General features: G+C 40.7%; 1 protein-coding gene across 2 annotated transcripts in view; it reads left to right on the top strand.

Annotated features, from left to right (window-relative positions):
• Nucleotides 1-13,886, top strand: part of LOC133545161 (cadherin-12-like) — a 36,112-nt gene that overhangs the window by 10,589 nt on the left and 11,637 nt on the right. For both annotated transcript variants that reach the window (XM_061890532.1, XM_061890533.1), the window contains 5 exons: nt 916-1,085; nt 3,872-3,991; nt 6,803-6,970; nt 7,049-7,236; nt 10,627-10,880. In XM_061890532.1, coding sequence (XP_061746516.1) covers nt 916-1,085; nt 3,872-3,991; nt 6,803-6,970; nt 7,049-7,236; nt 10,627-10,880 — 900 coding nt within the window. The remainder of the gene's footprint in view (nt 1-915; nt 1,086-3,871; nt 3,992-6,802; nt 6,971-7,048; nt 7,237-10,626; nt 10,881-13,886) is intronic.

Here is a 13,886-nt window from a genome sequence, read left to right as displayed (position 1 = left end):
AGTCAGGTACTAAGCCTTTCCCAAGGACCACTTCGGGTAACCGTAGTAAAGGGGTGTGACAGTCTCATGCCGTCGTGCGGGTTCCCAAGACCATCAAGGAAGGACATGCTTGAGCAGGTTTGACTCTTGTTTATTTCACAATACAAGCTTGTCTGCGGTCGTGTCGCTTTTCAGCTCCTCCTCCCCTGCTCGCTCCTCGGTCCACTCTTTAGCCGCCCACGTCGTCGTCGTCGTCTGCGGCTCGCTCTCTGTCGCTTTCGCTCCTCCTGCACTGCTGCGGGCTCTCCAACTCCTTCTGCCCCTTTCTATCCTCCTTCTCCCCTTTTTTACCTCGAGAGGAGATAGATTAATTGAGTCCCGATGCGCGGTCCACGCACCTGATCTCGCTTGTAGCGTTGCTCCCAGCACGCCCCGCCTCTCCGCTTGGTCGCCGTCCCCGTCTCCTCGCCGCCATCTTGGGCCGGGCTCCGGCGTGTCCTGCCCCGCTGCTTGTTCGCCGGCTCTGCCTCTCCACAAGGGGTTAACCTCCTAGTGGCCCAAGACCCTTTAGAGGATCCTTCACTGCCGGAAGCACTTTAATGTCATGCCCAGGACATAACATTAGCGTACAGCTAACAAGAAACCCAAAACAGTCAACGCTAACCTGAAAGACGTGTAAGCGAACAATGGACACAGGTATTTAAAACTTACCCGACCACTAATCAGAGATTTTATCATCAAAGACAATTAATGTTTTAAAGTACGGAATTCTGGTCCTGTTGAGTTCTTGGACCGTACCGGCGCTATGATTGTTTTTGTCCTTTAACTTTTAACCAGGGGCGCCAGAGTCCACTCCAGACCCCCACAACTGAAATACTCGACCTTCTGATCTTTCCGGTTTACCTGAAGGCAGTGGGGTTTCGATGTGTGTTGCAGGGAGGAAAAGTCCCACTACATGCTCCGAGCCCGAGCCGTGGACCTCAGTACAAGTCTCCCTCTGGAACCCGAGTCGGAGTTCATCATCAAGGTGCAGGACATCAACGACAACGAGCCTCGGTTTACAGACGGACCGTACGGGGCCACGGTCCCTGAGATGTCCCCAACAGGTACCGTCTATCTTTTTTGGCCAACGACTAGATAGGACGGAAGGGGTCCGAACCCGAGGGCCCCACACTGAAGAATCACAGCATGCGGGGGCCATTTTTGTGTTTTTCATTTAGAATTATTTAGATTTTTTTTGTACCTTTGGGGCTCCCCTTAAGTCTGGACCAAGATGAGTCTTACTCATAAAAAAAAAAAAAAATTGTCAACACTTAAATCTTGAGATCAACCCTGTTTTTTTGTTCTTTTTTAAATAATATTCCCCCCCCCCCCCCTGCCCCCCCCCCAGCTAAAATGTTTTTAAAATGTAATATTCAATGAAGTAATAGGAGCTTTAAATATGTCAAATATTCATACCAACATTGATTTTGATTCATTATTATTTTTTGCGCAATGACGGTTAAAAATGACCACTAAAATCCTTAGAGACCCAAAAGGGTCCCACTCATAAAATTGTTAAAAATAAGTCTTTAAATATTATTATTATTTTTAAATTTTTTTTTATTTCAACGCCTGGTTTAAAAAACAAAAATACAAACACTCAATTTCTCAGGGACTCAAAAAGGTCCCACTTATAAATGTGCTAAAATAAACAAATCATAAATATATTTTTTTTTTACTTTCAACGCTTAAATCTCTAGATCAACTTCAGATCTATTCGTCGATTTTAAGTTTTTATTGTTATTTAAATTTTTTGTTTGTTTGTTTGTTTGTTTGCTTTATGCTAAATTTGTCAAATGAGCTCACAAAATATGCAATATTTTCACCTAAAAATATTTAAAAGTGTAATATTTAATATGAATCAATTGAAGCATTAAATATGTCCATCCATCCATTTCCTACCGCTTATTCCCTTTTTTTGGGGTTGCGGGGGGCGCTGGTGAATGTCAATAATTCATAACAACATTGATTTTGATTGATTATTATTTTTTGAGCAATTACAGTTAAAAATTAACACTAAAATCCTCAGGGACCCAAAAGGGTCCCATTCGTACAATTGTTAAAAATAAGTCATTAAATATTATTATTACTTTTAATTTTTTTAAATTTCAACGCTTGGTCTAAAAAACAAAAATACAAACACTCAAACTCTCAGGGACCCAAAAAGGTCCCACTTATAAATGTGCAAAAAAAAAAAAAAATCATAAATATGTATTTTTTTTACTTTCAGCGCTTAAATCTTTAGATCAACTTCAGATCTATCCGTCGATTTAAAGTTTTTATTGTTATTATTTTAAGTTTTTTGTGCGTTTTTTTTGCTTTATGCTAATTTTGTCAAATGAACTAAAAAAATATGCAATATTTTCACCTAAAAATATTTCAAAGTGCAATATTTGATGTGAATTAATTGTAACATTAAATAGGTCAATAATTCATAACAACATTGATTTTGATTCATTAATTTTTTTTCGAGCCATTACAGTTAAGAATAAACACTAAAATCATGAGGGACCCAAAAGGGTCCTACTCATAAAATTGTTAAAAATAAGTAATGAAATATTATTATTATTTTTAACATTTCAACGCCTGGTTTAAAAAACAAAAATACAAACACTCAAACTCTCAGGGACCCAAAAAGGTCCCACTTAAAAATGTGCAAAAAAAAAAAAAAATTACAAATATGTATTTTTTTTTACTTTCAACGCTTAAATCTTTAGATAAACTTCAGATCCATCCGTCGATTTAAAGTTTTTATTGTTATTATTTTAAGTTTTTTGTTTATTTTTTTGCTTTATGCTAATTTTGTCAAATGAACTAAAAAAATGCAATATTTTCACCTAAAAATATTTAAAAGTGTAATATTTGATATGAATCAATTGAAGCATTAAATATGTCAATAATTCATAACAACATTGATTTTTATTCATTATTATTTTTTCAGCAATGACCGTTAAAAATGAACACTAAAATCCTCAGGGACCCAAAAGGGTCCTACTCATTGTTAAAAATAGGTCATTAATTATTATTATTTTTCCTTTTTTTTATTTCAACGCCTGATTTAAGAAACAAAAATACAACCACTCAAACTCTCAGGGACCCAAAAAGGTCCCACTTAAAAATGTGCTAAAAGAAAAAAAATCATGAATATATATTTTTTTACTTTCAACGCCTAAATCTCTAGATCAACTTCAGATCTATCTGTCAGAGGTATTTGTTGTCGAACCCCAAGATGCAGAGATGGAGGCAGGCATTGGATATGAAAACAAGAACAAACAAAAAGCACGCACGTGGGCCGAATAACAAACGAAGGGAGCTAGCACTGGAAGCTAGAGAAACAAAATGGAACTTTAGCATGGAAGCTTGTGGAAAACAAACAGAAAAACTGGGAATAGCTAATGCTAACAGAAACAGCTTACCGCTACGACGACCAGGACAAAATGTAGCACGACAGGTAGTAGCTGTAACAAAACAACATGACACGATAGCAACGACAAGAGTGACATGTGGCAACGACAATACAATGATCCAGCAACTGACACAAGACAAAGCAGGTACAAATAGGAGCGGGCTGATTGGCAACAGGTGTGGCCAGGTGCCAATCAGCCGCAGCTGAGGAGAAAAACAGCACTCAGGGAACAAGACAGGAAGCTGACAAAATAAGAGCACTAGACAGGAACTAATGACAGGAGATACTAAAGACAGAGGAAACAGACAAATGGAGAGGAATAAACTAAAACACTATCCGTCGATTTAAATTTTTTATTGTTATTATTGTAATTTTTTGGTGCGTTTGTTTGCTTTATGCTAATTTTGTCAAAGGAACTCACAAAAATATGCAATATTTTCCCAGGGACGTTTGTAACACAGGTCACGGCCACAGACGCGGACGACCCCACGTATGGCAACAGCGCGCAGATCGTCTACAGCATCCTTTACGGCCAACAGTACTTTTCCGTGGACACCAAGTCAGGTCAGAACATTTGCTCGGGGTGGAATAAATAAAAAGTTACGGGCGTGCTCAAAAGTTGACATACACCTATATAGAACATCATTTTCGGTTGTCCTGAAGAATTTGGAGGTCATCCTCCCTTTTCATTGTCCCGTTTAAAGCAGCAGTTCCATTGGAAGCAAAACAGGCCCACAGCATAATACTACCACCACCATGCTTTGCAGTAGGCATGGTGTTTCTTGTCATGTGTGGGTGGCATCTCTATGCGGGGTCCTTCCTCCAGATGCAAAACGGACCAGTCCGGACGAAAACGTGCAGGTAGGAGGTGGTCCAATAACCAAAAATCATACACTGTGCCGTTGACAGAAACAAACAAAAGATTAAAGCTGCAAGCAGTGATGGACGGGACTGACTTTTGCTGGTGTTTCCTGCCTTTACCCATTCAACATATCCTTACCTGCACATTACCTACCTTCTCTGCATCCTGGTGTCAAACTGGTGCCTCCTTCTTTCACCCAGTCAACATATCTTTACCCGCACATTACCTACCTTCTCTGCATCCCGGTGTCAAACTGGTGCCTCCTTCTTTCACCCAGTCAACATATCTTTACCCGCACATTACCTACCTTCTCTGCATTGTGTGGTCACGCTGGTGTTTCCTGCTTTTAAGCGGCCATCTTGAGACAGCAGCAGCGCAGCAGCATCAGCGCAGCTGTTCTCTGAAGGCTTGTAAAATCAAAACCGGAGCAGTTAGAAAAACTCTTTCGTCAACTTTTAATCAGAAGGGCTCAATCCCTCTCCTGTGCGAGTTTGAAGCCGACACAACAAACGCGCTCAGAGGAGATAATGTTTGAAAAAAGGTGACGGGTTTTTACAAAACTTTTGTTTTGAAGGGGTAGTTGCAAACTTCCTGTTGATTTTTGCTGAAGGGTGTCGATGAATGAAATGTAGGTCCAAGTGAGACCTACATAGAGGTTTTTGTTTAATGTCTCTACGACATTCTTACCGGAAGTTACAAGCAGTTTTGTCTGTGTTTTCTTCCCAAGAGCCGTTTTGTCAGTGTTTTATTCCTAGGGGGCACTGGAGCGCAATTTTGAGTTTTTTTTTAATTTTTATTACATCGCAATTTTCACGGGTCCTGATGTGTGTGTCCAGTTTGGTGAGTTTTGAAGCATTTTAAGGGGGTCAAACTACAGCTCAAAGAGGCAAAAATGAAAAATTTGTAGGAAACTTTTGTTTTGAAGGCGTTTTTGCCAACTTTTTGTTGATTTTTGCTGAAGGATGTTATTCTATGAAATGTAGGTCTAAGTGAGACCTACATAGAGGTTTTTGTTTCATGTCTCTACGACATTCCTATCAGAAGGTACCAGCAGTTTTGTCTGTGTTTTCTTCCCAAGACCAGTTTTGTCTGTGTTTTATTCCTAGGTGGCGCTAGAGATTGAAAGAGATTGAACCATTCTGATTAAAAGTTGCGCAAAGAGTTTTTCTAACTGCTCCGGTTCTGATTTTACGAACTTTCAAAGAACAGCTGCGCTGCTGCCGTCTCAAGATGGCCGCTAAAAGCAGGAAGCACCAGCCTGACCACACAATGCGGAGAAGGTAGGTACTGTGCGGGTAAAGCTATGTTGACTGGGTGAAAGAAGGAGGCACCAGTGTGACACCAGGATACAGAGAAGGTAGGTAATGTGCAGGTAAAGATATGTTGTCTGGGTGATGGCAGGAAACACCAGCGTGTATGGCTGACAGAAAGAAGCACCAGTGTGACCCCAGGATGCAGGGAAGGTAGGTAATGTGCAGGTAAAGACATGTTGAATGGGTAAAGGCAGGAAACACCAGTAAAAGTCGGTCCCGTCCATCGCTGCTTGCAGCTTTAATTATTCTTATTATATATAAATTTACTATATACATATAACAAATTACCAAACATTCCTTCTCTCTGGTGTCTGTTTGCCGTCACCTCCTCTTAGTCAAGACATAACATATTGTGGCCAAACAGCTCCATTTTTGTTTCACCTGACACCACATGGACAAAGATAAGACCTTCTGGAGGAAAGTTCTGTGGTCAGATGAAACAAAAATGGAGCTGTTTGGCTACAATACCCAGCAATATGTTTGGAGGAGAATCCCAGGGACACAATACCCACCGTCAAGCATGGTGGTGGTTGTAGTATTTTGCTCTTGGCCTGTTTTGCTGCCAATGAGAGTAAAAGGGACAACAGAAAAAGGAGGATTACCTCCGAATTCTTCAGGACAAGCTAAAATCATCAGCCCGGAGGTTGGGTCTTGGGCACAGTCGGGTGTTCCAACAGGGCAATGACCCCGAACACCCGTCAAAAGTGGCTAAATCAGGCTAGGATGAAGGTTTTAGTCCTGACTTCAACGTGTGGACAATGCTGAAGACACAAGTCCAGGTAAAAAGGAGTGGTCAAAAATTCAAGAAGAAGCTTGTGGATGGCTACCAAAAGAGCCTTATTGCAGTGAAACTTGCCAAGGGACATGGAAGCAAAAAGGGACAATCGGTAGAAAATGGATGGATGGATAGATGGACAAGTGTATGTCAACTTTTGATGCTGAGATACCTTCCAAGTCTTGGTGAACTGTAACCAGGCATGGGTACCAAACTCTGTACTCTTATAGGGACCGACCGAATAACCTCGGCACTATCTGGTACCAGTTTGGGTAAAATCCAACCATATTTCCATATGCTCCTGATAAGTTTTAGCATTTTGGTTTGGTGATTCCAACACCTCTAAATTCCGTATGCCCATGTCAGTCAAAAACTGAATCCACGAATCAGATCATGAATTTGTTTCAACAATTCTCGATACTCAGGGGTCATCAGGACAGCTTCGGCCGACATGGATCGCGAAGAGAAGGAGCGGTACCAGATTATAGTGCAGGCCCAGGACATGGGCGGCCAATTGGGGGGACTCGCATCCACGGTCACCATCAACATCAGCCTCGGGGACGTCAACGACAACCCACCGCGTTTTGTCAAGAGTAAGGTCACGGTTGATTCCGAGTCATCGGCGGTTGCAAGTTGGTCTAACGTGCTATACGTATATTTGTGACTGGCAGGGGTTTTCCATCTGCGGGTGCCGGAGACGGCATTGGTGGATTCGACGGTGGGTCGGATTCTGGCCCGTGATCTCGACGCAGGCAGAAATGCCGAGGTGGACTATCGCGCCCTACCAGGGGACGAGGGCGCCGTGTTTGACATCCTATCTGCCGGCCAAAGTCAAGAAGGAGTTGTTGTCCTGAAAAAGGTACTTTGTTTCCCCGTTGGTATCGGCTACTTGCGGAAATAAGTCCGAATCTGACGCCTTTGGTCCATTTGTGATCAGACAAGAAGACAAGCCAACCTTTTCAGTGTTTGTTTTGATCACTTTTGAGGAAGTCTGGTTAGAGGACCAAAGAGGTTTAAAAGTATGGCATAATCAGGGTTCTGTACGTACTTCGGCTACGGTCTTCTACCTACTTCGATTGAAGTTCCTCGTTCTTTACATAATTAGATTTGAGGTCACGGTTTTGTACCTACCTCGATTTAAGTCCATCGTTCTTTACATAACTCGATTTAAAGTCATTGTTCCGAACCAACCACGATTTAAGTTCACGGTTCTTTACATAACTCGATTTAAGGTCACGGTTCCGTACATACCTACATTTAAGGTTATGGTCTTGTACCTACGTCTATCAAGGACATGGTTCCTTACCTAACTCAATTTAAAATCATGGTTTCCTTACTCACCTAGATAAAGGTTGCAATGGTTTACCTATAACTCTATTAAGTTCACGGTTCCCTAATCAAGTCAATTTAAGGTCATGGTTCCATACATACCTCGATTTAAGGTGACCGACTTCTACCTACCTATAGTTAAGTTCATGGTTCTTTACATAACTCGATTTAAGGTCATGGTTCCGTACAAACCTACATTTAAGGTCACGGTCCGGTACTTATATTTCTATTAAGGTTATGGTTCCTCAAATAACTTGATTTAAGGTCATGGTCTTGTACCTACGTCTATCAAGGACATGGTTCCTTACCTAACTCAATTTAAGATCATGGTTCCGTACTTACCTACATTAAGATCGCAATGGTTTACCTATAACTCTATTAAGTTCACGGTTCCCTATTAAAGTCAAATTAAGGTCATGGTTCCATACATACGTTGATTTAAGGTGACCGACTTCTACCTACCTGTAGTTAAGTTCATGGTTCTTTACATAACTCGATTTAAGGTCATGGTTCCGTACAAACCTACATTTAAGGTCACGGTCTGGTACCTATATTTCTATTAAGTTCATGGTTCCTCAAATAACGCGATTTAAGGTCATGGTCTTGTCCCTACGTCTATCAAGGACATGGTTCCTTACCTAACTCAATTTAAGATCATGGTTCCGTACTTTCCTAGATTAAAGTTCCGGTGTTGTACCTATAACTCTACTAAAAGTTCATGATTCCTTAAAAAACTCAATTTAAGGTCATGGTTCCATACATGCCTCCATTTAAGGTTACCATCTGGTACCTACCTCTATTTAAGTCCATGGTCCTTTACATAACTCGATTTAAGGTCATGGTTCCGTAAATATCTACATTTAAGGTCATGGTCTTGTACCTGTATCTCTATTAAGTTCCTAGTTCCTTAAATAACTCGATTTAAGGTCATGGTCTTGTACCTACGTCTATCCTAGGACATGGTTCCTTACCTAACTCAATTTAAAATCATGGTTCCGTACTCACCTCGATAAAGGTTGCAATGTCTTACCGATAACTCTATTAATTTCACGGTTCCTTAATTAGCTCAATTTAAGGTCATGGTTCCATACATACCTCGATTAAAGGTTACCCTCTGGTACCTACCTCGATTTAAGTCCATGGTTCTTTACATAACTCGATTTAAGGTCATGGTTCCGTACAAACCTACATTTAAGGTCACGGTCTGGTACCTATATTTCTATTAAGTTCATGGTTCCTCAAATAACGCGATTTAAGGTCATGGTCTTGTCCGTACGTCTATCAAGGACATGGTTCCTTACCTAACTCAATTTAAGATCATGGTTCCGTACTTTCCTAGATTAAAGTTCCGGTGTTGTACCTATAACTCTACTAAAAGTTCATGATTCCTTAAAAAACTCAATTTAAGGTCATGGTTCCATACATGCCTCCATTTAAGGTTACCATCTGGTACCTACCTCTATTTAAGTCCATGGTCCTTTACATAACTCGATTTAAGGTCATGGTTCCGTAAATATCTACATTTAAGGTCATGGTCTTGTACCTGTATCTCTATTAAGTTCCTAGTTCCTTAAATAACTCAATTTAAGGTTATGGTCTTGTACCTACGTCTATCCTAGGACATGGTTCCTTACCTAACTCAATTTAAAATCATGGTTCCGTACTCACCTCGATAAAGGTTGCAATGTCTTACCGATAACTCTATTAATTTCACGGTTCCTTAATTAGCTCAATTTAAGGTCATGGTTCCATACATACCTCGATTAAAGGTTACCCTCTGGTACCTACCTCGATTTAAGTCCATGGTTCTTTACATAACTCGATTTAAGGTCATTGTCTTGTAGCTATATCTCTATTTTGTTCATAGTTTCTTAAATAACTTGATTTTAGGTCATGGTTTTGTACCTACTTCTATCAACGGCATGGTTCCTTACCTAACTCAATTTAAGATCATGGTTCTGTACTTACCTAGAGTAAGGTAGCGGTGTTGTACCTGAAACTCTATTAAGTTCACAGTCCATTAATTAACTCAATTTAAGGTCATGGTTGCATACATACCTTGATTTAAGGCTACCATCTGGTACCTACCTCGATTTAAGTTCATGGTTCTTTACATAACTCGATTTACGGTCATGGTTCTGTACTTACCTAGATTAAGGTTGCGGTGTTGTACCTGAAACGCTGTTATGTTCACAGTCCATTAATTAACTCAATTTAAGGTCATGGTTCCATACATACCTTGATTTAACGTTACCATCTGGTACCTACCTCGATTTAGGTTCATGGTTTTTTACACAACTCGATTTAAGGTCATGGTCTTGTACCTATTGCTCTATTAAGTTCATGGTTCCTCAAATAACTCGATTTAAGGTCATGGTCTTGTACCTACGTCTATCAAGGACATGGTTCCTTACTTAACTCAATTAAAGATCATGGTTCCGTACTTACCTAGACTAAGGTTGCCGTTTTGTACCTGAAACTCTCTTAAGTTCACAGTCCCTTAATTAACTCAATTTAAGGTCATGGTTCCAAACATACCTCGATTTAAGATGACCGACTTCTACCTACCTCTAGTTAAGTTCATGGTTCTTAACATAACTCGATTTAAGGTCACGGTTCCGTGAATACCTACATTTAAGGTCATGGTCTTGTACCTTTATCTCTATTAAGTTCATGGTTCCTTAAAAAACTCAATTTAAGGTCATGGTTCCATACATACCTCGATGTAAGGTTACCATCTGGTACCTACCTTGATTTAGGTTCATGGTTCCTTACCTAACTCGATTTAAGATCATGGTTCCGTACTTACCTAGATTGAGGTTGCGGTGTTGTACCTATAACTCTATTAAGTTCACGGTTCCTTACATAACTCAATTTAAAAAAAAGTTTGTTTTTTTGTGTGTTCGTCCCCACGTTTCAGCCGCTGGACTATGAAACCAAGACCTCGTACACGTTCAAGGTCGAGGCGTTCAACGCGCAGACGGATCCCCGTTTCCTGCACCTCGGTCCCTTTTTGGATTGGGCGACCGTCAAGGTCCAGGTCACGGACATGGACGAGCCTCCGGTCTTCAGCAGAACCTGGTACCGCGTGGACACGTATGAAGACACGCCGCCAGGGACCGTGGTGGCTTCTGTTACGGCACACGACCTCGACGCCAGCAGCAGCGCAGTCAGGTAAAATTTTAATCAGCACCAGATAAAAGTTATATTTTATTACCCGAAACAAGCTTTAAAAAACATATATAATTAATTTAGCTTACCACCATCAATGTGATTTTTGTTACATCATTATTAATCAATGTAGCTTACCACCATCATAGTGTTTATTGTTAATATTATTGTTAGTAAATGTAGCTCACCATCATCATAGTGTTTAATGTTATCATTATTAACTTTGTAATTTACCCTTAAAATGTGTTTATTGTTAATATTATTATAAATGAATGTTGCTTACCAGCATCATTGAATTTATTGTTAATATTATTATTAATAAATGTAGCTTACCATCATCAATGTGTTTGTTGTTGATATTATTAGTACATGCAGCTGACCCCTAAAATGTGTTTATTGTTAATATTATTATTACCACAGTTAAAATGTTTATTGTTAAAATTATTATTAATTAATGTACCACCATCATAGTGTTTATTGTTAATATTATTATTAATAAATGTAGGTTATCACCATCATAGTGTTATTGTTAATATTATTAAGAATAAATGTAGCTTACCATCATCAATGTGTTTGTTGTTGATAATATTAGTAAATGCAGCTTACCCCTAAAATGTGTTTATTGTTAATATTACTATTACCACAATTAAAGTGTTTGTTGTTAAAATTATTATCAATAAATGTAGCTTGCCACGATAATAGTGTTTATTGTTAATATTATTATTAATAAATGTAGGTTATCACCATTATAGTGTTATTGTTAATATTATTAAGAATACATGTAGCTTACCACCATCATAATAATTATTGTTACTATTATTAATGATAAATGTAGTTTACCACATCATTGTGTTTATAGGTAATATTATTATTATTAATAAATGTAGCTTACCATCATCAATGTGTTTGTTGTTGATATTATTAGTACATGCAGCTTACCCCTAAAATGTGTTTATTGTTAATATTATTATTACCCCAATTAAAGTGTTTGTTGTTAAAATTATTATTAATAAATGTAGCTTACCACCATCATAGTGTTTATTGTTAATATTATTATTAATAAATGTAAGTTATCACCATCATAGTGTTTATTGTTAATATTATTAAGAATAAATGTAGCTTACCACCATCATAGTAATTATTTTTACTATTATTAATGATAAATGTAGTTTACCACATCATTGTGTTTATAGGTAATATTATTATTATTAATCAATGTAGCTTACCCCTAAAATGTGTTAATTAATATCATTAAAAATCGGTAAAATGTAGCCTACCACCATTATGTGATTGTTGTTAATATTATTATTAATAAATGTAGCTTACCACATCATAGTGTTTATTGTTTGTATTATTATTAATAAATGTAGCATACCACCCTCATAGTGTTTATTGTTCATATTATTTTGAATAAATGTAGCTTACCACCATCAAAGTGTTTATTCTTAATATTACCTTAAAAACATGTAGGTTACCACCATCAATGTGTTTATTGTTAATATTATTATTAATAAATATATCTTACCACCATTATAGTGTTTATTGTTATTATTATTATTAATCAATGTAGCTTACCCCTAAAATGTGTTTATTGTTAATATTATTATTGTAACGATGTGTCACTTCATTTCTGTTAGTTTTTTGTGTCTTTGTATTTACTTCCGGTTCAGTGCTCTTATTTTGTTGTATTTCCTGTTTTTATTCACGGAGCACTATTTTTCTCTTTTCGTTGATTGGCAGCGGTTCACACCTGCTGTCAATCACACTAGTGTCTATTTATGTTTCACTCGAGCACTCCTCAGTGCTCGATGATAATATTATGTTGAGAACGTTTATCTGCACGACTGCTTTATGTTTGCTTTTGTTATTTTCTTTTGTGTATTAAATTCATCTTACCTCCACGCTACTCTCCTGGATTCTTGCATACTCGGGGACACACAACTGCAGCCATGCGTCATCCCAACAGTATCATCGAGCCAGAAGAAAGTGTCCTCGCGAGAATCCCTGTCGGCAATCCTCAGCCGACGTTCTGGACCGCACAATTCCTGGAGGACTTGAAGGCCAGGTTTGTGCGGTCCCAGCCAACAGATGCGGACCCTCTCCCCGCGGCAACGCCACCGGCTTCGGCTCTCCGACCGGCGCGTCCCCCGCCGCCATCTTTCCTCTCGGCTCAACGACTGGCTACGGCTCTCCGACCAGCACGTCCGCCACTTCCTGCATGCCTCGCGGCTCCCGCGGCAACGCTACCGGCTACGGCTCTCCGACCGGCGCGTCCTCCGCCGCCATCCTTCATCTCGGCAACGCTGCCGGCTACGTCTCACCGACCGGCGCGCCCACCTCCTCCTTCACGTCTCGCGGCTCCTGCGGCTCCGTCGCCTACTGCGGCTCTCCGACCGGCACGTCCGCCGCCGCCATCCTTCCCGTCGTCTGCTGAGCTGCTTCTCCCTGCTCCTACGCAGCTTCCAGCGGCTGCTCCCCGGCTGCTCTTTCTGCCAGCTCCCGCTCTCTTTTTTGGATCGCCGAGAGCTCCAGTGGAGCCCACAGTGAGGTCACTTTTGTCCTCCTGCTGGGACTCGGCGCGGGACGTGTCTTCGTCCCTCTTCCTGGCCTCCTCCCGCCCGTCCCTGGTTTTCGCACCGGGGGACGCCGACGAGCAGGCATGTCTTCCCGCAAGTGTGGACGGTTTCTGGCAGCCGCCTAGTGGAGGGGGGCCCACAATACACTGCGGTGCAGCCAGGCACACACCGCTGTCATCTTCGCAAGCGTCTCCTTCCACGGAGACATCTACGTGCCTGGCGGGCTTTCGCACAGCCCCAACGCCGGCTCCACGCCTAGCCCCTACGCCGGCTCCACGCCTAGCCCCTACGCCGGCTCCACGCCTAGCCCCTACGCCGGCTCCACGCCTAGCCCCTACGCCGGCTCCACGCCTAGCCCCTACGCCGGCTCCACGCCTAGCCCCTACGCCGGCTCCACGCCTAGCCCCTACGCCGGCTCCACGCCTAGCCCCAA

The sequence above is a fragment of the Nerophis ophidion genome, linkage group LG28 (assembly GCF_033978795.1).
Source record: "Nerophis ophidion isolate RoL-2023_Sa linkage group LG28, RoL_Noph_v1.0, whole genome shotgun sequence".
Taxonomy (NCBI): domain Eukaryota; kingdom Metazoa; phylum Chordata; class Actinopteri; order Syngnathiformes; family Syngnathidae; genus Nerophis; species Nerophis ophidion.
Note: the sequence above shows the minus strand (reverse complement) of the source record. Positions and strands in the feature narration are given on the sequence as shown.